This window comes from Rhinatrema bivittatum, chromosome 6 (assembly GCF_901001135.1).
Source record: "Rhinatrema bivittatum chromosome 6, aRhiBiv1.1, whole genome shotgun sequence".
In the NCBI taxonomy this organism is placed as follows: Eukaryota; Metazoa; Chordata; class Amphibia; order Gymnophiona; family Rhinatrematidae; genus Rhinatrema; species Rhinatrema bivittatum.
The window spans coordinates 99,889,727-99,916,581 of record NC_042620.1 but is presented as its reverse complement, the minus strand read 5'-3'; the positions used below and the strand labels follow the sequence as shown (position 1 = coordinate 99,916,581).

The following is a 26,855-nucleotide window of genomic DNA, read 5'->3' as shown; positions in this document are numbered from 1 at the left end:
GCTCCATTCCAAGATCCTAGCTCCATTCCAAGATCCTAGCTACGTTCCAAGTTCCGAGTCCAACCCATGCCCGAACCGCTCGCCTCCCACGGTGCCTTCCTTGGAGTCTGGCTCTGGGGTCACACCGTGGTTCAAGGGCTCACTCTTCTCGAGTAAGTGACCACATTTCCCATGTTTGCAACAGTGTAATTCTGTGTGGGTTGTTATAATGGGATAATTTTCAAAGCCACCTTAGGTGTACAAGTTGGCTTTGAAAATTGATGTAACTTATGCATGAATTTGCCATCAAATGTATTTGGGCTCTTATAAAATTGCCTCTAAGGTTTATGTGATGCTATATATCAACAATTTACTGTAATTTGAAAGAATTCATATGATATTTTAGTAGTAAAATCCCTCCTACAGCTTCCAGTATTCTCCAATGTGTTCATATTGGGCTCAATATCTGTTATTTTTGTTTTCAGATGGAGAAAATCTCAGGATATTTAGGTTTTTGCTGTGCGGTAACTATAAAAAAGAAGATATTTGGAGTAATCAAAAATATATTTGACATGGCTCCAAAATATATTTTAGGGGCACTCAGGAGGATGAGCAACTCTATAAGAACCCTGAACATCCTCTGCTCTGCCTATAAACTGGCCCACAAAGGGTTATGTACTCAAAAACTTATTTGACTTTTGTTAACTCCCAGACCCCTCAATTCTGAACACATGTACACAGCTAGGAGTTGGAGCCGATATCAGTATAATAGACAGCTATAGTTTTGTTACCATTAAGGCATGGGTAAACCCTTAGTTCAGCTAGAAAGAGTGCAGGTTAGTGAATGAGGGGAGGTTACCATTCAAATGCAGCCCCTCCCTTTGAGGGATCTGGAATGGCAGTCCACGTTGAGAAGTTTTTATAGGCAGCCTTCTCCAGAGGTTCTAGAGGCAATCCTTTATGGTTTGTTTAGAGTTAGGAGGTAGAGAGGAATTTTTCCTGAGTTGATTTTTCAGACCCAGTCAGAGGAGCCAGGCAAACCCTGCTTGGGGATACTGACCAGGGTTGGGAGGGTTTTCCCTTATACAGTCTACTCCCGGGCTGGTTAGGATTTTCTCTCTGGTCATATTTTCAGGTTTTTTGCATTTTAAGTGATAGGAGCCTTGTGAGAGCCTGGGCATCACTGGGGCACAGGGCACGGGGAACCTTGTATCTGGGGCTGTTCAGGTTAGGGAAGCCCTGCCCTTCCAAACTCTCAGCGAGGATGGATGAAGTTGTGACCCACTGCAAGGAGGATCTCCAGTGTTAAGATTGATTAAAAGGGCAAAGGACTTTGAGTTCAAGAGAGCTGACTGCTTCCAGGGGATCCCTCCCATCAGAGATCCAAGAGGGACTGAGAAATTAGAGACTGGGAGATATCAAAGATATTCAGAAGATCTGCTAATCATGAGTAAATCAACTCTTGAGACCACGGAGAACACCCATTCAGTGTCTTCACCCCTGGGGAGAAAGAGAGAATTGCCTCTCTGTGCCAAGGACAGTTTTAACATTTTTTCTAATGCTGGAGCGGTTTTCCTGCCCAGATAAGCATTCCCTGTCCACCTGGGAGCTTCACTTTTCCATGCCCTGGAGGGTGGATGTTTCCCTGCCCTGGTTCAAGTTACTCCTGCATAGACAGAGGGAAGAAAGACTGTATTGGAAAAAGAATTCTGTAGTACTGAAGATTCATTTGTTGCGCAATATTTCATCAGTGTTTAAAGACTATAATTTTTGGACATTAAGTAAATGACTCCAGATTGTTTTTTTTTTTGGCTCATACAGCACATATTTAGCACTCGTACCCCTCTCCATGATGACAGTCAGAGAAATGAGACCCCTCTCCCAGGGATATTCCATGGAAAGTCACCCTTAACACTTGGGGCCCTGAAAGTAAACTCTTTCCCCCCAGAGAAAGAATCTCACCCTGGGGAAAGAGAGTGCAGGAACAGCTAGACAGGGTGCCAGCCACCAAAGAGATTACAAATAAGTTTTTGGCCCCATCGGAGTGCAACCTGCCTCCCGGGAAGGGGTTTCATAAGGAATGAAATACTGGGGTAATGTGCTTCCTCAGCAGTAGCATTCTGGACTATTTGAAGGGCTCACAATGTTCAGCCCAGCTGTCCTAAATAAAAGGAGCTTCAGTAATCTAGCTCTGTATGTACTAGGAGGGGCTTACAATCTTCTGTGATTCCCTCTACTTCCTGCTTGATTGTCAAATTACAGCAAGGGTGCCAACTGCTGCCCCTCCCCGTAATCATCCTGCTTAATAGCCAACATATGGTGGTGGGGCTGACAGGCCCTCCATGATCCACCTTCTCACTTGATTGTCAAAATTTTACAATTGAGCAGGGAGGAGGAGGGGTTTTCAGGCAGGTGGAAGTTGACATATATACTGAGTTCTCATTCTTATGGTCAAAGTGCTTCACCATGCTCTTCTCAGCTTGGAGCAGTCACATTTTAAAAATTGCGTGGACATCTTCTATTGGTGATTATCAAGCCTGTCTACAGGGACACACTGGTGGTTAGGGTTTCAAGTCATCCAAAATTAATATGCATGAGATATATTTACATGCATTCCCTCATTTTAGGCAATTATGTTTCATACATATTAATTTTACATATGGATTTCGGGTCAGAATATCGCAGCATCATTTTGATTTTGGCATCTAAACCAGCATGAAGGAAACAAGCTCTTTCCTACTGCCAAATATTTTGAGGCCTGAGGATCTGGTACCCGGGGATTTGGAGAGAGAGGGGGTTCAGGGATCAAAATGTATGGGCCACATACAGCTAGTTAACTATACCTCAGGAGTTGGAAGCTTAATTAACTTTCTGGGTTTTTTTTTTTGTTTTTTTTTAATTTTTATTGAAATTTTCAAATCTTCTAGAAGATATTACACATCTCGCAAACTAAATATAAAACAAAGAAAATATATCCAACATGGTATAATTTTACAATCTGTGTAACTTTCTATGGATTTACAATTAGGTAAGAAAGAGAAAAGAATTAGGATGATAGCAATTTCTAGAGCAGAATTTTACAGTCAAAATAACATCAATTGTGCTACTTTCCCCCCTTAATATCTTCCCCCAGCTATTTTTATGGAAATCTAGGGGTAGGATTCCAAGTAAGACCGAAGTTGGTCAGGCTGGTTGAATATATACCTTGAATCCTGAAAGGTTATAATACAGCGGCATGGGAATCTAAGAGTAAATTTTGCTCCCCGTTGTATAACTTTCTCCCTCAAAATTAAGAATTCCCTTCTCCTTAGTTGCGTATCCCGAGCTATATCGGGGAATATACTAACACACTGCCCATGAAACTTTGATTTTTGATATTTAAAATAAAATCTCAAAATTGAATCTCTCTCAGAAATAAAAGCAAACTGAACAATCAACACAGCTCTAGTTTTTATATCCAGTTCAGATGACTTTTCCAAGAAGTCAGAGAGATTTATAACATTCTCTTTAGATGTGTCTTGCCCTTGATGTGCAACATTTCCAGATTTCTGGGTTTGAGAAATATAATAAATCCTAGATATGACTGGAATAGCATTTTCTGTATATTTTAGAACATTAATTAACTCTTAAATAGTTCCTTAGGAGAAATTAGATGAGTTTTAGGGAAATTCAATACTCTTAAATTAGATTTTCTTACTTGATTCTCCAATTGTTCTATTTTATCTGAATATAACCTTTCAGATTTAATTAGATTTAACTGAACCTTTTCAATATCATCCACTCTTTTTCCCATAACATTAACAGTAGCATCCACTTTTTCTACTTTCAATTGCAAAATCTTGTTATTATTCAAGGCATCCTGAACTGTTGTTGGCAAGCTATTTATAGATTTTTGCATTGAAATTATCATAGTTCCTATTTCTTCCAGGGTAAACTTCTTTGATGCAATTGGAGGAATATCAATAAAAGGCCTTGCCTGGATTTATTTATTTATTTATTTAATGGCATTTATATACCGACGTACGTTGGGAACATCTCGTCGGTTTACAGAGAACAAAACTAGCAACGGGCTTTACATGGAACAAGTAACAATGAGAACAAGTAATGTAAGGGTAAAAGGTAAGAATGTGAACGCAAGAACAATACGAAGGTGGGGGGTAGGGAACTGGTTATCATAAAAAATCGATATAATATAGTTAATAGTACATATTTACAAGGAGGCAGAAGACTTTACATCAAAATTTACAAGGAGGCAGCAAAGTAGAGATGTGCAGACAAAAAGTTTACGTTGAGTCGTTGATACGTTGTAGGTGAGGGTCGATTCCGTTCAATATGGACGTATGGAGAAATCCATAATTTGTGGATCTGTCAATACGTTGCCCAGTTCCCTAAATAAAAATTTAAACCCCCCACCCTCCTTAATCCCCCACCAAGACTTACCAAAACTCCCTGGTGATCCAGCGGGGAGTCAGGAAGCCATCCCTGCACTCGTCTGCGATTTCCTCATGGCGCCGATAGCCTGTGTCACAGGGGCTGCCGTGCCATTGGTCAGCCCCTGTCACATGGTCACCGTCGCCATCTTGTGCTCCTACCACATGACAGGTAGGTCACGTGGCAGGAGGTCGCTCCGGGACCCCCGTTGGACCCAACCGGGACTTTTGGCCAGCTTGGGGGGGCCTCCTGACCCCCACAAGACTTGCCAAAAGTCCAACGGGGGTCCGGGAGCGGAGGCGCGGAGGAGCATGTGACGCCGGCGTCACTCCGCTCCAGCGTCACGTGCTCCTCCGCTCCGGCGTCATGTGCTCCTCCGCTCCGGGACCCCCGTTGGACCCAACCGGAACTTTTGGCCAGCTTGGGGGGGTCAGGAGGCCCCCCCAAGCTGGCCAAAAGTTCCGGTTGGGTCCAACGGGGGTCCCGGAGTGACCTCTTGCCACATGACCTACCTGTCACGTGGTAGGAGCAAAAGATGGCGCCGGTGACCATGTGACAGGGGCTGACCAATGGCACGGCAGCCCCTGTGACACAGGCTATCGGCGCCATGAGGAAATCACAAAGGAGTGCAGGGATGGCTTCCTGACTCCCCGCTGGACCACCAGGGAGTTTCGGTAAGTCTTGGGGGGGGGGTCAGGAGGGTGGGGGGGTTTAAGTGTTTATTTAGGTTCAACGTATTGAACAGAAATATGTTGAATACGTTGGAACTCGTGATGCGTTTCTGCTCAAACCTTTTTTTTCTCTTTTAAAAATATAAGTTGCGTTTTACATATGCGTTCAAAACGAATGCACACCCCTACAGCAAAGCATGTTATATACAGGCTATATAACGGGTAAGTAAAGATAACATTGCAAAAGGTTCCTGGGGTTGAGCTGTACTAGGTGGGGTGGAGCAAGGAGGCAGGCAGTTAAGTGTAGGAGTGGGTGAAGAGCCAAGTCTTCAGGTTCTGTTTAAATATTTTGGGGCAGGTTTCTTGGCGGAGTGAGGAGGGTAGCTTGTTCCAAAGGGAGGGACCTGCGAGGGAGAAGGCTCTTTCATTGGTAGTGCGCAGTTTAGTGAGTTTGGGAGAAGGGGTGTGAAGAGTGGCGAGAGTGGCGAGAGTGGATTCTTTGCATCCCCTTTTCCATATGAGACATACTGGGATGGGCTTGAGATATGGTCAAATTACCAGAGTGCTCTCCAGAATTCTGAAATTCAGAATTCAACAGGGGGGGGGGGGGGGAGCTTCCAAGTCTACCCCCCTCTGACCGCCCACTGGCATAAAGGCCATCTCCAGCTTAGGATCCTCAAACAAAAGTTTTCCCCTTATCATCCCAGTAGGAGGCTCCGGTGTTGCTGGGGCACCGGGGCTTAAAGATGTCTCATAAGTCTGGAGAATTTGGCCCTGCTCCTGACCTGTATCTCCTGCGACTTCACAACCCGGTGTCAACACGGGGGCCCTTGCAAAACAGTCCTGAATAGATGTCTGATTAATGTCCAAAGTTGGAGTTGAGGAAATCTCTCATTTTAGCTTTCCTCTTGGTATGTGGCATTTACCAAGAGGATAAGCAGCCACACAAATAAAGAAAAAATTAAAAGTACCTTAATTTTTTTCTTCGACTTCTTGCAAGTAGCACAGAAAGTTCAAATTCTTCCTAATTCCTTGACCACCGCAATCACAAAGGAATGTTCCAACTCAGATCACAAAGATCCAGCCTAGACCAGCCTGTGCCAGCCTCTGCCAGGCGAAGCCGGGCAAAGCCGCGTGCCCCTTAGGCACGCGGCTTTGGCGACGCGCCGACGGCGATACTGCGCCATAGGGACGCCGATTTAAGGGCGTCAGGCGCAGCTCCTCCCTCTGACGTCGGGTCCGGCGGGAAACAGCAACAAGTTTAAAGGAAATCAACCGGCTAGGCTGGCAAATAGCAGGTAATAGCAGCAGCCAATTAACTTTCTAATATTAAATGGCTTGCATTAGGCTCATTAGGAATTTATGTTGGATAGTAAATCCAGCATGAATACCTAATGAGTTTATTTGCACATGGTCATCCTATTTTAGGGTCATATGTATAATAACGCTGTGAGGGAAAGTACAGAAAAGTAACTCAGTCCACCTTAAGGGACTGGCCACAGCTATTTGGCCCGGCCCACCTTAAGCCCCAATCCAGCAAGGGATTCTGGGCCCAAGGAGGATCCCTTCAGCCTAGCATAAGAAGACAAGGTCCAGAAGGGTTAGAGAGGCCCCGGAGAGCAGGTAGGAATCCAGCCTATGCTAAAACCTGCTATGTTCGATGTGTTTATTACCTGAACTTAAGGTGAGCTGCATTCATGTTTTGATTTGCTTTGCACAGTAAATAAATTGCACATAAAGGAAATACCCAGAGTCTGCCTCCATATTCCTCCTGGGTGTTTCCCAAGCTGCTATTGCCCAGGTTACCACAAACGCCAATGCACATGAAAGTTTTGCTCATCCCTGGACTTAATAGATGGACTATTAGGTAATGCATATATTAATGGAACACGTTTAAAACTGATTCATATAAAAGTTATTACTATTTTACTTGAAATGACCAGTTGTGATATTAGTAGCGCTTAGAGCAAATTCTATGCTGTTATTATATGTCCTGTACTAGACAATATTATCCATGAATTTTGAAAGTCATGTATCTCAGGATGGGATGTTGAATGTGAGAAATTGGTCATATATAGATTCCCCCCAGGTCCTCATTCTGGTTTGACTCTAGCTTAGGTTTTAAGCTAGGATTTAGAAAGTAAGACCGATGGACCATTCTTTTCCAGCACTTCCTACAAGGTTGATGGGATTGGTCACCCAACTTGATTAAGTAAGTGTGGCATTTTTTATTTGGATTTTGGAGTAGGAGTTTGTTGCAGGGGCTCTTGATTTCAGGCTTTACAGCCTGATAGTAGTTAGGGAGAGGCAAAGAGCAGATTCCTTGCCCTGTATCTCATAGGTCTAGCAGTATTCGTCTTGGTGGTAGAGCAGTTTGTGGAAAATTGTTCTTTTACTGTATGGCATAGTGAGGGCAAAGGTAGCGCTGGCGCCATTTTGAAGATTGGCAATACGGCCCGCGTGCAGGAGGTCGCTCCCAGACCCCCGCTGGACTTTTGGCAAGTCTTGTGGGGGTCAGGAGGCTCCCCCCCAAGCTGGCCAAAAGTCCCTGGGGGTCCAGCGGGGGTCCGGGGGCGATCTCCAGCAGGCGTGACGTCGGGAGCCAGGAAACAAAATGGCGCCGGCACTACCTTTGCCCTGTCACATGATAAGGGCAAAGGGCCACCGGCGCCATTTCTCAATGCAGCCATGGCCATAGAGAGAGAGAGAGAGAGAGAGAGAGGGAGATCGCGTTGGGACCCCCCCACTGGACCCAGGTAATTTTAAGCATTTTGGGGGGGTTCGGGAGGGTGGGGGATTTCTTTTAAAGGTTCGGGGTGGGTTTTAGGGTTTTTTTGGTATGCCGGTTTTCTCGCGCCCTATTTAACGATACAATACAAATGCCCCTGATGATAAATCGGGGGCATTTGTATTGTATCTGCACTCTAACGATTTTGGACGATTTTAAAATTATCTGACGATAATTTTAATCGTTCAAAAACAATTCACATCCCTAATATTTATAGATGATCTGGAAAGAAATATGAGTGAGATAATCAAATTTGCAGATGATACAAAATTGTTCAGAGTAGTTAAATCACAAGCAGATTGTGATAAATTGCAGGAAGACCTTGTGAGACTGGAAAATTGGGCATCAAAATGGCAGATGAAATTTAATGTGGATAAGTGCAAGGTGATGCATATAGGAAAAAATAACCCATGCTATAGTTACACAATGTTAGGTTCCAAATTAGGTGCTAAAACCCAAGAAAGAGATCTAGTCATCATAGTGGATAACACATTGAAATCGTCGGTTCAGTGTGCTGCGGTAGTCAAAAAAGCAAACAGAATGTTGGGAATTATTAGAAAGGGAATGGTGAATAAAACGGAAAATCTCATAATGCCTCTGTATCGCTCAATGGTGAGACCGCACCTTGAATACTATGTACAATTCTGGTCGCTGCATCTCAAAAAAGATATAATTGCGATGGAGAAGGTACAGAGAAGGGCTACCAAAATGATAAGGGGAATGGAACAGCTCCCCTATGAGGAAAGACTAAAGAGGTTAGGACTTTTCAGCTTGGAGAAGAGACGGCTGAGGCGGGATATGGTAGAGGTGTTTAAAATCATGAGAGGTCTAGAATGGGTAGATGTGAATCAGTTATTTACTCTTTTGGATAACAGAAAGACTAGGGGGCACTCCATGAAGTTAGCATGTGGCACATTTAAAACTAATCAGAGAAAGTTCTTTTTTACTCAACGCACAATTAAACTCTGGAATTTGTTGCCAGAGGATGTTGTTAGTGCAGTTAATGTAGCTGTGTTTAAAAAAGGATTGGATAAGTTCTTGGACGAGAAGTCCATTACCTGCTATTAATTAAGTTGACTTAGATAATAACCACCGCTATTACTGAGAGTCCGGGCCCTGTAAGGGGTAAAGAGGCTCACTGCCGGAATGACTGAGGTTGCCAGGGAAGGCCCAGGCTGATTCAGCCCTGGTTTTACTCCACGTGCCTGGACTTTCTAGAGGGAGATCGATGAGGACATCAGAACTACAAGTTTATGCAGGTAGTGGCATAAAAGCAGGATTGGATCACCTGTCCTGAAAATCTGGAGCCCGCTGGTAGTATAACTGCCCTGCCTGCTTCAAAATCAGAACAGCCCTTGTTTGCCCCACAAGAGGCTGCAGTGAAAGAGAATAAGGATGTAAATGCAACCCAAGCAAATCATGTAGTAGAGTAAACTAAAGAGTAATAAATAAATAGATATGTATGTATTTTCTACAACAGTAAAATAATAAATCAATAAAATCACAGGAACCTGATAGTATTCATCCCAGCCTTATTTCAGAACTATAACTAGTAATCTGTAATCTATCATTCCTGGACATACCCTTCTCTTCAAAAAACCCTTAACCACTGGAACAACTGCCTGCAGTCAATTATCCACCTTCTTTCCAGCATCAACTTGGTCCTCAACACCAACAAGACGGAGATTCTTATCATCTCTCAAGAAGGCCCCCAACTCTCATCCTTCCTCACCTTTCTCTTCCCAATTATCCAACGCAAACATAAATCACTCCCCAGCCGTTAGAGACCCAGGCGTTATCTTGGACAACCAGCTTAACCTAAAGAAATTTGTTAACACTACCACAAAGGAATGCTTTTACAAACTGCAAGTCCTTAAGAAACTAAAACCACTCCTTTACTTCCGTGACTTCAGAATGGTGCTGCAATCCATCATTCTGTCGAAACTTGACTATTGCAACTCCCTTCTTCTCGGTCTCCCTGCTAACACCATCAAACCGCTCCAGATGGTGCAGAATTCAGCAGCTAGGATTCTCACCAACACCAAAAAAAGGGATCACATCACCCCCACCCTTCAGTTCCTCCATTGGCTGCCCATTAAATCCAGGATTCTCTTCAAAGTCCTCACAATTATACACAAAGCTAAGCACAACCTTACCTCTCTCAATTCAACTATCCATCTAAGACCGCATACCTCATCTAGACCGATCAGAAGAGCCTACAAAGACTCATTGTATGCCCCCCAAGCGAAAACATCCTTAAGGAAGCGTGCCTTATCGACAGCAGGACCCCATCAATGGAATGCGCTTTCACCCGATCTCAGACAAGAACCGTGCCCATCTGCATTAAAAAAAACCCCCCTCAAAACATGGCTATTCAGCCAAGCCTTTACGGACACTTAACATACCCTCTCTTTCAGTCGGACTTTTGCTCTTACTGTTGTTTATTCTCCACAACCTCTTCTTCCCATATCACGCATATGTTCGCTCACTGTAATCCGCATTTTAGTGGATTCAACAGCTCCCAATCTGGGACCCTCTCCGTTAAAAATCTGTGTATTCAAGCTCCTTTATGTCTAGCTGTACATCAGTTTTACTCCCTATCTTACTTAAGCTATGTCATTCAATTCTTTAAGTTTATTGTAATTTTGGTAATTTAAGGATGGCCCTTGGTTCACTTCTGACCTTTACGGCTGGGCCTTGTCACTTGACCTTATTGCATTCAAATGCTAGTCGCTCAACGCTTCAACCTAGGATCCTCTCAGTTCTCAATTCTGATATTACTTATAAAGATTTGATAATCCCCTCGCTACAGTTAATCATACCCCTTGGTCCTTGTATCGCACTGTGCAAATTTCGCAGTTCATTGCTCTCTTTGTTCAGTTCTCAATTCAGCTGTTACTTGTAAAGTTTATTACCCCCTCACCACTGTTTATTGTATCCCCTGTTCATTGTATTGCCCCGAGCGAATTTTGCTGTTGCATTGTAAACTGATGTGATATGTATTTTATACATGAACGTCGGTATAGAAAAGTTAAAAAAAAATAAATAAATAAATTACTAGCAACGGTAACATGGAATAGACTTAGTTTTTGGGTACCTGCCAGGTTCTTATGGCCTGGATTGGCCACTGTTGGAAACAGGATGCTGGGCTTGATGGACCCTTGGTCTGACCCAGTATGGCATGTTCTTATGTTCTTATCTCTTAGAGGAGAACCAGGGGTTTTTCACTTCAGGCTCAGAGAAGTTTAAGAAGAAAGAATCTAGGATAAGACTTCCTGGAGATACAGATAATTGTGGAGTAAAGAAGGTCCTGGGGATGAGTGTGGCAGACCCTTCCAATCTGGCCATCAAATGTCACTGTCCCTGTAATTTAACACTTTGTAAAGAGCCATTCATACCCCTTAGTCCATCTCACCTGTAGAGTCTGGATTGGATGCTTGAATACTATTTAGCCCAGCCATTTTAATACACTTAGGGGTTCAGTTTGAAGAAGCAATCAAGGAGTAAAGATGTATTTTTCACACACTATGGTGGGGACTCCCAGCTTCACCCAAAGGAGCTTATTTAAAAGTGATACTTTCCAGTGCACTCCCTGCCTGAACATCCTTCTTATAATATACAGGGAGATAGAAATGTAAGCCTCATACCCTTTAGGGACAAAAGAGTTCTCACCAGGGGACCAAAGACCTGTGAGCCTACTCTAAACCCTAGGTGGGCAAGCATCAGTGATCGATCCTGCTGCGAGAGACAGTGAAGGCAGACGAGATATCCAGTTTAAGCTTTAAGAAGTATTTTTTGGACTTAAGAAGAGTGGGGATGATTTTGGATCCCCCTTCCCCACTGGGATTTCAGAGTGGAGAACTTGCCTGATCCCATTAACTTTTTCCCTAGAGAAGTTCCCCAGAAAGATCAGAAAATAAGAATGAAAGAATCTTTAAAGAAGGAAGAATAAGAGCAGGAGACCTCATCCAGATCTCTACAATTACAGGACCAGGATGGGTGGGGTATCTGAGAAGAATATGTTCAAAGGCAGGATTTTTCAGTAAAGTTGGGCATACCCATAGCCATCCAGAAGATCACCATGGGCTCCATCCAGAAGTCTGGTAAAAGGACACCTACCTACCCAGAATTACATCTGTACCATCAGTCAGATGTAAATTAATACTTCTGGATAATGGACTTTAATTTATGAATATTAATCAATAAACTATTTTATTTAACACCCAGACTTGGTTATTTCAGCCTCTCACCTCTTGGGAAGCACCAAATGACTACATACACACTGAGGGTTTTTTTCTCATCATCTGGGCCAGAAACAAGAGTTTACCTCCATAAAAAGAATCCTCCTCCATTGATTGAGAGTCAAACATGGGATGGAATTGCTAGCCAGAGCAGCCCTGAAGATATAAATTAGTTATGTGTCCTTAGGAGCAACAATCCTTCAAAAAAGGGCTTACATGAGTGTACAGTGAGGTGCCAGAGGAAGGACAGCCTGCCTGTGAAAGTCTACCAGAGTGAGAGACTAATTCAACTACAATCAGCCCGAGACTCTAAAGGAAAGAGAGAGAGAGAGACAGACAAGGAGTCTCTGAGGAAAAGATTACAGCTAGCAATCAGGTACTGGGAAGGCTGGGGTGGAAGGAGTACCTATCCTGAAGATCTGACCTGTTTTGAGTTGAAGAGAAACTGGATCTGATTTTTGTGACTTTGGATTTTGATTTCGGTGGTGTATTGTGGAGGTGTGTTCTATTTTACCTAGCCATCTGGCTTATAGTAAACTCGCATATGTTACATGCGTGGGTTATAAAATACTATGTTAATTTTTTTGTATTTATTTAATTTATATTTTACATTTGGGCACTTCAAAGCAGATTCCACTCAGGTATTGTAGGTATTTAAAATTACACACAGCCATATACACACACAGAAGGTAAAAATCTACATAATACAGGGAATGAGAACCAGAACTGAACTAAAGTTTTATATGTCATATTAATCCCCCCTTGTGGAAAAAAGGATTTGCACTCACAAAGACGGGAGTAGCTGGCTTGTTACGGCGGTTACTACCCCAAACCAAATATCCAAATTACTACCTCCACCTTCCTCTATTCCTGATGCCTTTCAACTAGCTTGATCACTCCATTCTTATACTTCACTTTCAATGCATATCCAGCATAGTTCTCTGCTTCAACAGCAGGGGAAAAGAAAAACTGTTACTTCACACATCCAGCAGAGCTCTCTGCTTAAACGGCAGGGGAGAAGAAAAAAGGGTTCGCACTCACAAAGCGGGGAGTAGCTGGCTTGTTACGGCGGTTACTACCCCAAACCAAATGTACCTGATACTTCACTCTCGACGCATATCCAGCATAGCTCTCTGCTTCAACGGCAGGGGAAAAGAAAAACTGATACTTTACGCATATCCAGCATAACTTCAACGGCAGGGGAGAAGAAAAAAGGATTCACACTCACAAAGCGGGGAGTAGCTGGCTTGCCATGGCGGTTACTACCCCAAACCAAATGTGCCTGATACTTCACTTTCGATGCATATCCAGCATAGCTCTCTGCTTCAACGGCAGGGGAGAAGAAAAAAACTGATACCTCACGCATATCCAGCATAGCTCCCTGCTTCAACGGCAGGGGAGAAGATAAACAACCAATAAGGGCTGTATAACATAATCTGGGTAAAAACAAATAAGCATGGGTGTAGCTTGCTTATTGCGGCGGTTACTACCCCTACTACCTCTAACTAATCAAGCTAGATATTTCACTTGGATGCAGCTCCTCCACCGCTCTCTACATTAATGGCGGGGGTGGAAGGGAATTAGAACCAAGAGCTAAGAGAAACAGATAAGTATGGGAGAAGAAAGAGGGAAGCTTGCTGGGCAGACTGGATGAGCCATTTGGTCTTCTTCTGCCGTCATTTCTATGTTTCTATGTTTCTATGTTTCTATGTTTCTAAGTGGAACTGAGAGATCCAAATCTAATTTAACCATTTCATTGTTCCATTGTAATTGGACTCAAGAAATTTTTCAAATAATAAACAAAATGTACATATGGTATAATAGAAACAACATTCAGCCAATATGATGAATTTTCATATAACTTTCAATTAGTTCCTTAAAATATCAGTTTAATAAATATTTATATAAGTGGTGTATCACCATTTTGATCAAACATTTAGCTAAATTTCTCTTTTAAAATTAGAAACCAAGCATATAAAATACTTATCTTCTTTTTTTGCTGGTTGAAATTGTCAATGATGACACCAATGAAGAGGTTTAAGGTGAAGAATGACCCAAAGATGATGAAGATCACAAAGTAAAGGTACATATACAAGTTGTCCTCATATTTTGGCTGGGAATATAACTGCACAAAATGTTAAAAGGTTAGAGCATCAGTATTATTTATCTGTAAATACATTTAATCATTTATGATAAATGGAAAAACCATGTGTGTCCTAGGGGAAAGTCTTAACATGTTTGTCATTTTTTTTCTATTATCCTTATACTATATATATATATATATATATATGGCCTGAAACATGGGTTTTCTTGTGAAGACGTATTTAAAAATAAATGTAATTGCTTGTGTCTGTTACCAGCAAAACCTATATTGCATTTGAATGCATAACAAAATAGAGAAATTGAGATTAGAGAAACACATTTCCTATATAACACAATACTACTTTAGAAAGGAACTCAAATAACCTTTTAAAATGTTATGAATTGATATGAATAGAACCCCCCTCCCCCCTCCCCCAACACACATACAAAATTACTTTGGCCATGGAGCAGTGGTAATTTTCTAACCAAGGGTTCTAGGTTGGGTCCAACCGCAGCTTCCACTTTCTATTTTTTCCCAATAAGGAGAAGGAAACAAGTTCAAAACGTTCTGGGTTGGTATGACCTGACAGAATATCTCCTCTGCCATGGAGGATACAAACAGCTGAGCAATGACAGGGGTGAAAAGATCATTTTTCAATTTTTTTAGAAATCTGGTGGGTTTACTGTGACAGGGGTGGGCAATTCTGGTCTTCGAGGGCCGCAAAGCAGTTGGGTTTTCAGGACATCCCTAATGAATATGCATAAAATAGATTTTCATACAGCTGAGGCAGTGCGCTTGCAAATCTCTCTCATGCATATTCATTAGGGATATCCTGAAAACCTGACTGGTTTGTGACCCTTGAGGACTGGAATTGCCCACCTAGTGCTACGGGACTTAGTCAACAAGCAGGTGCAAAGGTTAATGAAGATAGCCTGGCAGGATTGGAAATGGGGAAAAATAAATAGGACTGATCTCTGTCTTTTCAGGCCCTCCAATCTCTCAGCACCTTCCTTCCTTCTCCATAATCATCCCAGTCTTCCACACATATCTCTGTCTATCTTTCACTCTTTCCTCTATTCCCATGTAAGAGTTTTGTCACTGTTCCACACAGAAGGTTCATAAATAAGCTGAGAAGCCACAAGGTGGATCCTAAGGTGGTAATCTTAGCTTGGAACAGGTCAAGTGATAGGCAACAGAGAGTAATGGTAAATGGAGTTCAAAGAAAGAAAGGGTATTGGTGAATTGCCTCAGGGATAAATCCTAAATTCAGTTTCAGTGTTCAATATTTTTAGAAGTTATATTGCAAAGGGGATAGTTGGGATGGTTTGTCTTTCTTCAGATGATAAAAGTATCTATAATAGGGTGGCTACTGCAGAAGGAGCAAGAATGGCATCTAAAAAGTAATATGATAAATTGTAGTATCATGCATTTGGAGTGCAGAAATCCAAGAAAGTAGTATAACTGGAGGAGACAGCCATGATGTGCACCAATTAGGAGACAGATCTCAGGATTATCATATCTGATGATCACAAACTAGCCAAAAAATGTGACAGTGCAATAGTGAGAGCTGGGGGAATGCAAGAGTACACTGGGAGAGAGATTATCAGTAGTAAAAAGCATGTGGCATTGCCTCTGTACAGGTCATTTACAGAGGCCTTATCAAGAGTACTGTGTCCAGTTCTGGAGGCCAGATCTCCAAAATGATATACTGTAGATAGAGTAGAGGGAGTCCAAATTAAGGCTTTCAAAATGGTCTAACCCATTAACCCTATAAATTGAAACGTACTGTATGTCCTAGAAAAATGGAGAATTTACCAAAAATTATGATTAAAATGTAAGGCTCTAAAAGATATCAAAGTGAGGGGTTTGTATGAAGATCCCTTAGATTATAATCATAATTTTTGGTAAATACGTCTTTTTGCATTTTGATTGTCAAATTGTATTGCTTGTTAAGGCTTTTTTCTTTATATAATTGTACTTTCTATTTGCCATCACAATATCTCACATTCAATGGGAAAGTACCTTTAGCTTTTCTCAAGATCATTTAAATGAAGCTCTAAAGGGATTGTCCCAGTTTTCTGAAAATCCTCAGGAAGGGCTAGCACAGAGTTGGTCTGAAATGGTGGCTTTACAAAAGCGACTGGTTTGCACTGACTTACATAGTGCAACATTAATTGAGTACTTGAAGCACCAACGGTAGGGGTGTGTATTTGGTCCCTACGTATTGGCAATACACAACGGATGTGGTCATATTCGTTGTATTCGTGGGGAAGCAAAACGTATCGCGATTCCCCACGAATACACAAATCTTCGCCGAATTATTCAGCAGCCTAAAGAAACCAATTTAAACAAACCCCCCACCCTCCTGACCCCCCCAAGACTTACCAAAACTCCATGGTGGTCCAGTGGGGGGTCCGGGAGCCATCCCCTGCACTCACACCTTCGGTCCCGGTTTCAAAATGGCGCCGATAGCCTTTGACCTACTATGTCACAGGGGCTACCGGTGCCATTGGTCAGCCCCTGTCACATGGCCATCGGCGCCATCTTGTGTTCCTACCATGTGACAGGGGCTGACCAATGGCACCAGTAGCCTCTGTGACATAGTATGGGCAAAGGCTACTGGTGTCATTTTTATATTGGTAGCCGACGGTCTGAGTGCAGGAGGTCGCTCCCGGACCCCCGCTGGACCACCAGGGACTTTTGGCAAGTCTTGGGGGACCCTCCTGACCCACACAAGACTTGCCAAAAGTCCAGTGGGGGTCCAGGAGTGACCTCCTGCACTCCGGCCATCGGATGCCAGTACTCAAAATGGCGCCGATCGCCTTTGCACTCACTATGTCACAAGGGCTACCGGTGCCATTGGTCAGCCCCTGTCACATGGTAGGAGCACAAGATGGCACCTATGGCCATGTGACAGGGGCTGACCAATGGAACCGGTAGCCCCTGTGACATAGTAGGTCAAAGGCTATCAACGCTATTTTGAATAAATTGGCTCCTTTAGACGGCCGAATAATTCGGCGAAGATTCGTTGTATTCGTGGGGACTCGTGATACGTTTTGCTTCCCCACGAATACAATGAATATGGCCCTATACGTTGCAGATTACCAATTCATAGGGAACGAATGCATACCCCTAGATCCCAGTGTGTATATCTTATAGTCCTTACTTGATCGTTCAAATAGATAGGTCAGAAAGACTGAGTGTCTCTGTTGGGGGATTCCAAAGGAAGATGTGGCCAAAGAGCCACACCTTACCTTTTTTTTTTAGCACAATGCAAGCACAGTAGCATATATTATACTTACATTTCTTGAATCAACAGCAGCGTACATTATATCCATCCATCCTTTAAATGTGGCCTAAAAAATAAGATATGTTTCTAATAAAACAGTAGGAATATAGATTCAGAAAAGTATAGAAGTGAAGCCCCTTCTTTAGTTTGGCGTTTTGGTAACCATCTGATTGTTATAGATGGGAGTAAGGGGCCCAGAGTTCCATTTTAAATATTAAGGAAGGAATAGAGGTGCGTTGGTGAGAATCTGGAGGTCAATCTTTGATCTTTGGGGATGAGCATGAGGTGAGCGCTCAGAGCTCTATCTCTGATCTTTGGGATGGGGATGGGAGGTGGAGGGTTCGGACCTGCATTCCCACATTAACACCATTCATTTAAGAATGTTAAGTTCACTCAACTTTGCAGCATTAGGTAGGCAGCATTAAGTCTCAGAAGTATAAATACTGGATAGTTCACCCAGCGCAAATACCTAAGTGAGAACATTTAAATAAATTTTTTGGGGGGTGAGTTAATTTGCATATGCATTATCATTACTGGTGGGAAACAATGCTATATACTGCATGCTTTGAATCATATGCTATTTTAATTCCTCCACCTAGCTATCCCCTTGGAAATGACATACGTGCTGTGGAAGCCTGCACAAATATTTTACCAGGCAGAGGAGAGAAATGTTCAGACAGGTCAATTTATCTGGCCAAATCACTATTTATCAGGGTAAATGGCTTAAAAAATTGTCCTCATAATGTCTGACATCAAATAGTACTATCACATTGAAGCACTGAATGAATGCTCCTTTAAATGTTCTTGGTTTCTTTTGTTACCAGTCAGTTTCCTCCTTTTCATAGAAACATAGAAACATTATGGCAGAAAAAGATCATATGGACCATCTAGTCTATCCATCTGTCCAATTTATATAGCCCTTACAATTCTCATCACTCCCACAGAGATCGCCTGTATTTAGCCCATGTTTTTTTGAATTCAGATCCCGTTTTTGTCTTCATCACCTCCACTGGGAGATCATTCCACATACCCACTACTGTTTCTGTAAAGAAATTTTTCCTAAGTTACTCCTGAGTTTAAGCCTTTCACCCTCATCCCATAACCCCTTGTTCTAGAGCCTCCTTTCTGTACACAAGAGGCCTGCCTCCTGCGCATGGAAACCTTTTCGATATTTAAATCTCTATCATATCTCCCAAATCTCACCTTTCCTCTAGGGTATACATGTTTAGATCTTTAAGTCTAGCCCCATATGCTTTAGAACAAAGACCACTGATCATTTTAATAGTCACCTACTAGATGACTCTAATCGGTTTTCATCCTTTTGAAGTTGTGGTATCCAGAATTGTATACAGTATTCCAAATGAGGTCTCATCAGGGACCTATACAAGGGCAATATCACCTACATTTTTCTGCTGACCATGTCTCTCCCTATGCAGCCAAATATCTTTCTGGCTTTTGCTGTTGCTTTATCCACCTGTTTGGCTAGCTTAATTAAGATCATTAGATACAATCACCCCCAGATCCCACCCTTCCTTTGAGTTAGAAAAATTTCACCTCCAACACTGTACCTCTCCCTTGGGTTTCTGCAGCCTAAATGTATTACTCTGAATTTTTTAGCATTAAATCTTAGCTGACAATCTCTAGACCATTCCTCAAACTTTGTTAGATCTTGCCCTATGTTTTCCACACCTTCTTGGCTGTCCACCCTGTTATAGATTTTGGTATCACCCACAAAAAGACAAATCTTTCCTGACAAACCTTCTGCTATGTCGCTCACAAAAATGTTGAAAAGAACCAGTCTTAGGACTAATCCCTGAGGGACAGCACTAGTAAATCCCTCCTCCTCAGAGTAAACTCCATTTAATTCTACCCTTTATCATCTCCCACTCAGCCAGTTTCTAACCCAGTCAGCCACTCTAGTTCCCATACCAAGGGCACTCAATTTATTTTGTAAGTCTCATGTGCAGAACCATGTCAAAGGCCTTACAGAAATCCTTTTGGCTTCCATCCCATTTGGAATCAGGGCTGGGATCTGATGCTGTGAGCCATCACTTGCAATTACCCAGGGATATATGCTCTTATTTTGGTCCAGTCATTGCAGTGAGGGTCCAAGCTTCCTTTTAGAACTCTGGAATCATCAACCTTAAAACTAGCCACTAAGTATCAAATTTGCATGATATCTTTGACTCCTCCCCTCCAAGGGGCGCCACCTTCATAGCATTCCCATCCTGACAAAGTAGCAGAAAACCTGAGCTGGGAAGCGTTACCACTGAGCGATTGGACGGGCCCACTCTTGATTTCACATGGGGACTTGAGCTGGTGATAGTTTTCTTCTTGCTATAAATTATGATAAATTTACTGCTTCTAATCTTTCAGTTCAAGTTTAAGACTATTGAAAGACATTCCTAGCTTTAAATGCCATTTGCTAGCTTAACTCCACTGTGCTAAACATATCTATTTTGTGTTGAAAATCTGAGATTTAAGCTTGTATGCAAACACATTTTTGTAGAAAACATAGGCCACGCATATATGATATATGTTTACTTACTACTTGGAGAAGAGCAAGATATCCAGCTCCCACGTTATCAAAATTTACTTTCACGTTTTTCCATCGGGCGCTTTCATTGAGATTTATGAGCATGAAACATTCACTTTCATTGTTCACTACTGTGTCTAGTAACATCTCACCAGTGGTGGTATTAACACAATGGTAGTATTTGCCAGCAAATAGATTCACTCCCATTATGCTGAAAATCAGCCAAAATATAAGGCAAACAAGAAGCACATTCATGATGGATGGAATTGCTCCAATAAGGGCATTCACAACCACCTAATATGGAAATAAAGCAAAAAGGTTTAGACAGAATTATATAGGAATATATCAATTAAAAAGAAGAACAATATTTTCTTATACTGAATTTTCATTTCTAAAAACACATTCCCATATATAGCACACTGTGCATGTGGAAAATTTTATTTCCTCACATTCTAAGAAATAAAGAGGAAGTATAAATGTAATGAAATGGCAAAAGCAAAGAAATCTATACAAGTGTAGATAATAAATAAGAAAGAGCAAATAATAAAAAGTAAAGGAAAATCTGGTTGTGGTAAAATAAAAGTCACTGAATTGCGGCACACTAGATAAAAGAATGACTTCTGGCACAAGCAATTTACAGTAGAGATGTGAATCGTGTCCTCGATCGTCTTAACGATCGATTTCGGCTGGGAGGGGGAGGGAATCGTATTGTTGCCGTTTGGGTGTGTAAACTATCGTGAAAAATCGTTAAAATCGTGAGCCGGCACACTAAACCCCCCTAAAACCCACCCCAACCCTTTAAATTAAATCCCCCACCCTCCCAAACCCCCCCCCCAAATGCTTTAAATTACCTGGGGATCCGGCGGTGGTCTAGAATGGCGGCGGTCCGGAACGGCCCCCTCAATAGAATCGTGTTGTCTTCAACCGGCGCCATTTTTCAAAATGGCCGCCGCAAAATGGCGGCGGCCATAGACAAAAACAATTCGACGCAGGAGGTCGTTCCGGACCCCCGCTGGACTTTTGGCAAGTCTTGTGGGGGTCAGGAGGCCCCCCCAAGCTGGCCAAAATTTTCCTGGGAGTCCAGCGGGGTTCCGGGAGCGATTTCTTGCCACGAATCGTTTTCGTACGGAAAATGGCGCCGTCAGGAGATCGACTGCAGGAGGTCGTTCAGCGGGGGTTCCGGACCGCCGCTGAACGACCTCCTGCAGTTGATCTCCTGCCGGCGCCATTTTCCGTACGAAAACGATTCGCGGCAAGAAATCGCTCCCGGAACCCCGCTGGACTCCCAGGAAAATTTTGGCCAGCTGGGGGGGGCCTCCTGACCCCCACAAGTCTTGCCAAAAGTCCAGCGGGGGTCCGGAACGACCTCCTGCGTCGAATCGTTTTTGTCTATGGCCGCCGCCATATTGCGGCGGCCATTTTGAAAAATGGCGCCGGCTGAAGACAACACGATTCTATTGAGGGGGCCGTTCCTGACCGCCGCCGTTCTGGACCACCGCCGGATCCCCAGGTAATTTAAAGCATTGGGGGGGGGGGTTCGGGAGGGTGGGGGATTTAATTTAAAGGGTCGGGGGTGGGTTTTAGGGGGTTTTAGTGTGCCGGTTTTCCTGCCCTCCCCCTTCCCCCGATTTACGATTTTTTAACGATAAATCGGGGGAATTGGTATTGTATCGTGGCCCTAACGATTTTTTGACGATTTAAAATATATCAGACGATATTTTAAATCGTCAAAAAACGATTCACATCCCTAATTTACAGACAATGCCTTATGATTCACAGCTTGCCTTAGTGAGGAATACACCTCTATGCATGGTGCGGGGCCTGGTGCTGCTAAGGTGGCCGGGACAGGACAAGTAGCCTCAACAGCCATGGCAAGATTTAGCAAATGTATGCTGGTTCTAAGGCCAAGCCCCCTCAGGAAATTGGGGGGGGGGGGAATATTTAGGAAAACACGCTCAGCCCTGATACCCATATTGGGTTCATTGTCAATCATCTAATAAAGCTGTGACCATATATCCAAATTGAGATCAAGTTTCTGTGTCGATATGTGGCAGTATCCAACTCTGGATGGTTGTTAGTCTGAGAGGAGGAGGAGGAGGAGATGGATGGTTGGGAGGGGAGGAATTCCGGCTACCCTGGTTAATAGTGCTAGTTGCTGAAAACAGAAAAGATGTCAGTAATGTGGAAGCCATATTTTGTCATATGTCTACAGATCTACCAACAGTTCACAGGGAGTCAACTTTCAAACCAATCCATAGTACTGCATTTGCACCCTTAAGTGGATGCATGGAGATTATTGCTAGTATTTTATAAACTGTGGCGGGAGCTGGACAGTTTAAATATTACTACGAATATCTGCTCCAAAAGTATGCGCGTATGTTTCAGTATGTGCATATATGCTCAATGCAAGTAAACACATACTTTCACTACCAAATTTATAAACATACACACGTATATTTTATGCATGAAATAACTGTAACACTGAGAATAAACACCCAGAATTAAATACAGAGGCAGGTATTTTATAGCGTATGTATGAGTATTTGGAATAACTTGTTGCGAAGTGGACCCTTGGACTGAGAGGCGTTGACGCTACCTGTGGGCAGGAGACCTGTAGGTCCCCACAGTCAGCAGGTGGAGCTGCTGAGAGCAGAGGCCCAACTGGAGCTTCACCAATACCAGCCCATGTTCCCCTTCGGTTGAGCCCTTGCGTGCCGGTGCCAGCTGGTCTTAGGTGTGGGCCTCTGAGGTGGTAGAGATCCGTGAAGAAGGAAGGCATTGAAGGCCAACATGATGAAGAAGCAGTACGAGGACAAGTCAGGTTCAGGCTTGTCGTCATGCAGGAGGAGTTCAATCAAGTTCAGTGTCAAGGCAGGATTTGGAGGCAGGCAAAGAAGCAGTCAGAGTCCAAGCCAAAGTCAACACAGAGATCCAACCGAGGGGCACGAGGACCAGAGAGGAGGCAGGAAGACACAGGCAGGACACCAAAGGCTGGGAGAAGAGATGCTGAAGACTGACAATAAAGAAGATGAAGACAAGACTCAGGAGCACAGACAGGAACACAGGAACCAGGAGTGGGAACGCATGAACCAGGAACAGAAACAGCGCAGTGGCAACTACTCTACCAGGAGGTAGTGGACCTATTACCGAAGCACTTGAGAGACTTCTGGAGGAGCTTTATAAACAGACCGGGAGTTGATATCACTGGGAGTCACCATCTAGCTGTTTGCGCCACTGGCCATTTAAATGTAGTGATGTCAGGCACGCACATGCCTAGGAGGGCCCAAGGTGACGGTGGCGCAGAGGCAGGCTGTGACCAGCTTGCAGCAGCAGACGTGTCAGGCCACAGAAGCATGGTCAAGCCATGAAGCAGAGTGGAGGGCCAGGAGAACAGATGAATTTGATGGCAGGCCGCTCCAAGGAGCAGAGGCCCCGGGCCAGCATCGGGAGCAAGGGTGAGTGTGGCAGCTCATGACCTTGCTATGTTGGCTGGAAAATGTAACAATACTCCCTTTCCTACCCCCCCCCCCCCCCCTCCATGAGGGTTTAAGTTTCTTGGTGTGTATGTAGCATGGAATTCCTTCAGGAGGTTCTGTGGAGAGAATGAGATGGGATTTAAGGAAGCTGGAAGAGTGGTTGAAGATATGGCAGCTGAGATTCAATGCCAAGAAGTGCAGAGTCATGCATATGGGGTGTGGAAATCCGAAAGAACTATATTTGATGGGGGGTGAAGGGTTGATGTGCACGGAGCAGGAGAGAGACCTTGGGGTGATAGTGTCTAAACTGTCTAATGATCTGAAGTCAGCAAAACAATGTGACAAGGTGATATAGATAAAGCCAGAAGAATGATGGGCTGCATAGAGAGAGGAGTATCTAGTAAGAGAAAGGAAGTGATGATCCAGGCCTCACCTGGAATACTGTGTTCAGTTCTGGAGACCGTATCTCCAAAGGGACAGAGACAGGATGGAGGCGGTCCAGAGAAGGGTGACCAAAAAGGTCAATGGTCTTCATAAAATGACTTATGAGGAGAGATTGAAGAACCTAAATATGTATACCCTGGAGGAGAGGAAGAGCAGGGGTGATATGAATCAGATTTTCAGATACTTGAAAGGTTTTAATGATCCATGGTCAACAACAAACATTTTCCTTTGGAAACAAATCAGTAGAACTAGGGGTCACGATTTGAAACTCCAGGGAGGAAGACTCAGAACCAATGTCAGGAAGTATTTCTTCATGGAGAGGGTGGTGGATGCCTGGAATGCCCTTCCGGAGGAAGTGGTGAAGACTAAAACTGTGAAGGATTTCAAAGGGGTATGGGATAAACACTGTGGATCCATAAAGGCTAGATGATGGGAATGAAGAGAAGAGCCATTGGGATGGCTTGCTGGAATGCAACTCCAACATTGCTCTCTGCTTCAAAGGCAAGGAAAAATGTGGAAAAGAGGATTTGCATTCAGACAACAACCAACAAGGACTGAACTACACAGTCTGGGTAAACAAATAAGCGTGGGGGTAGCTTGCTTATTTAAGCAGTTACTACCCTAAACCAATTAAGCCTGTTACTTCACTTTGAATGCATATGCAGCGTTGCTCTCTGCTTCTACAGCAGGGGGAAATGTGGAAAAGAGGATATACATTCAGACAACATCCAACAAGGCATTGCTCTGTGCAGTCTGGGTAAACAAGCATCAGGGTAACTTGCTTAAGAACATAAGAAAATGCCATACTGGGTCAGACCAAGGGTCCATCAAGCCCAGCATCCTGTTTCCAACAGTGGCCAATCCAGGCCATAAGAACCTGGCAAGTACCCAAAAACTAAGTCTATTCCATGTAACCATTGCTAATGGCAGTGGCTATTCTCTAAGTGAACTTAATAGCAGGTAATGGACTTCTCCTCCAAGAACTTATCCAATCCTTTTTTAAACACAGCTATACTAACTGCACTAACCACATTCTCTGGCAACAAATTCCAGAGTTTAATTGTGCGTTGAGTAAAAAAGAACTTTCTCCGATTAGTTTTAAATGTGCCACATGCTAACTTCATGGAGTGCCCCCTAGTCTTTCTACTATCCGAAAGAGTAAATAACCGATTCACATCTACCCGTTCTAGACCTCTCATGATTTTAAACACCTCTATCATATCCCTCCTCAGTCGTCTCTACTCCAAGCTGAAAAGTCCTAACTTCTTTAGTCTTTCCTCATAGGGGAGTTGTTCCATTCCCCTTATCATTTTGGTAGCCCTTCTCTGTACCCTCTCCATCGCAATTATATCTTTTTTGAGATGCGGCGACCAGAATTGTACACAGTATTCAAGGTGCGGTCTCACCATGGAGCGATACAGAGGCATTATGACATTCTCCGTTTTATTCACCATTCCTTTTCTAATAATTCCCAACATTCTGTTTGCTTTTTTGACTGCCGCAGCACACTGCACCGACGATTTCAATGTGTTATCCACTATGACACCTAGATCTCTTTCTTGGATTGTAGCACCTAATATGGAACCCAACATTGTGTAATTATAGCATGGGTTATTTTTCCCTATATGCATCACCTTGCACTTATCCACATTAAATTTCATCTGCCATTTGGATGCCCAATTTTCCAGTCTCAATTTTGCTTGATGCAACGGTTACTACCCATAACCATTAAGCCTTATAATTCTCCTTTGATGCAATTCCAACATTACTCTCTGCATCAACAGCAGGGGATGGCAGGAAATTCGAATCAAACAGTTACCAACAAGGGCCCTGAACCTGGTGGTCGGTGAAAGAGATAAGTTTGGGAAAATAAGTGTGGGAGCTTGCTGGGCAGTCTGGATCGGCCATTTGGTCTTTTTCTGCCATCATTTCTATGTTTTTATATTGGAGGCTGGCTCCTAGGTATTCTTTTCTGGGCTGTAATCCTTCCAGGAGATAAGGTACTCCCATCTCTTGCCTTGTTGTTGGACATTTAAGACATCTTTTACCTGATAGGTAATGTCCTCTTCCAAGGAGAATTCTTGTCTCTCCGGTGGTTTTCTAGAGGGTCATGAAAGAATCAGTGGTTTCAGCAAAGAAACGTGGAAGACATTATGTATACCTAGGGAGACAGGTAATCTTAACTGGTATGTTACTGGTCTCACTTGTCGTAAGATTGGGAAAGGCCAGATATATCAGGAGGCGAGCCGCATAGAGGACACACGGAAGCAAATATGGTGGGTGCTGAGCCATACTTTGTCCCCGGGCTTGAATTGAGTTGCCAGTCTCATTGTTTACCAGTTGTTTTCTTGGCCTTCTCGCTGCCTTTTGGAGCATTCCTGTGGTGTGCCACCAAAATTCTTGAACTTACTGAGCAGTCATGTGTGCTGCAGGAGATGGGACTTTCATTGGGATAGGCAATGGAGGCTGTGGTTGTTGCCCTTATATAATCTGAAAAGGTGAAGATTCTGTGGCAATGCAAAAGTGGAAATTGTGTAAGAATTCCGCCCATGGGAGCAGAGCTGCTCAATTGCCCTGATGGGTATTGGTGTAGGCTCACAGAAAGTTTTTCAAAGTGTGATTAGTCCATTCAGACTGTCTGTTAGCTTGCAAGTGGTAGGCTGTGGTGTAGTCTAGTGAAATGTTGAATTTTCTGCATAGGGATTGCCAGTACATAGCGGTAAACTGAGTACCTTGGTCAGAGACAATGTGTCTTGGCAGCCCGTGGAGATGAAAGATATGAGAGTGAAGATTTGGGCCAGCTCTAGTGCCATAGATAGACCAGGCAGTGTTGTGAAATGGGGCCATCTTAGAGAAATGATCTAACTGCGACCCAAATAACTGCATTACCATTAGAGAGAGGGAGGTCCACTACAAA

The 26,855-nt window shown here is 43.3% G+C and overlaps 1 protein-coding gene across 1 annotated transcript in view; it reads right to left on the bottom strand.

Annotated features, from left to right (window-relative positions):
• Window positions 1–26,855, bottom strand: part of LOC115093624 (sodium channel protein type 2 subunit alpha-like) — a 279,971-nt gene that overhangs the window by 17,266 nt on the left and 235,850 nt on the right. The window contains exons 22-24 of the mRNA XM_029605640.1: window positions 20,031–20,312; window positions 17,496–17,549; window positions 14,098–14,235 (exon numbers count right to left, since the gene is read on the bottom strand). Of these exons, the coding sequence (XP_029461500.1) occupies window positions 14,098–14,235; window positions 17,496–17,549; window positions 20,031–20,312 (474 nt within the window). The remainder of the gene's footprint in view (window positions 1–14,097; window positions 14,236–17,495; window positions 17,550–20,030; window positions 20,313–26,855) is intronic.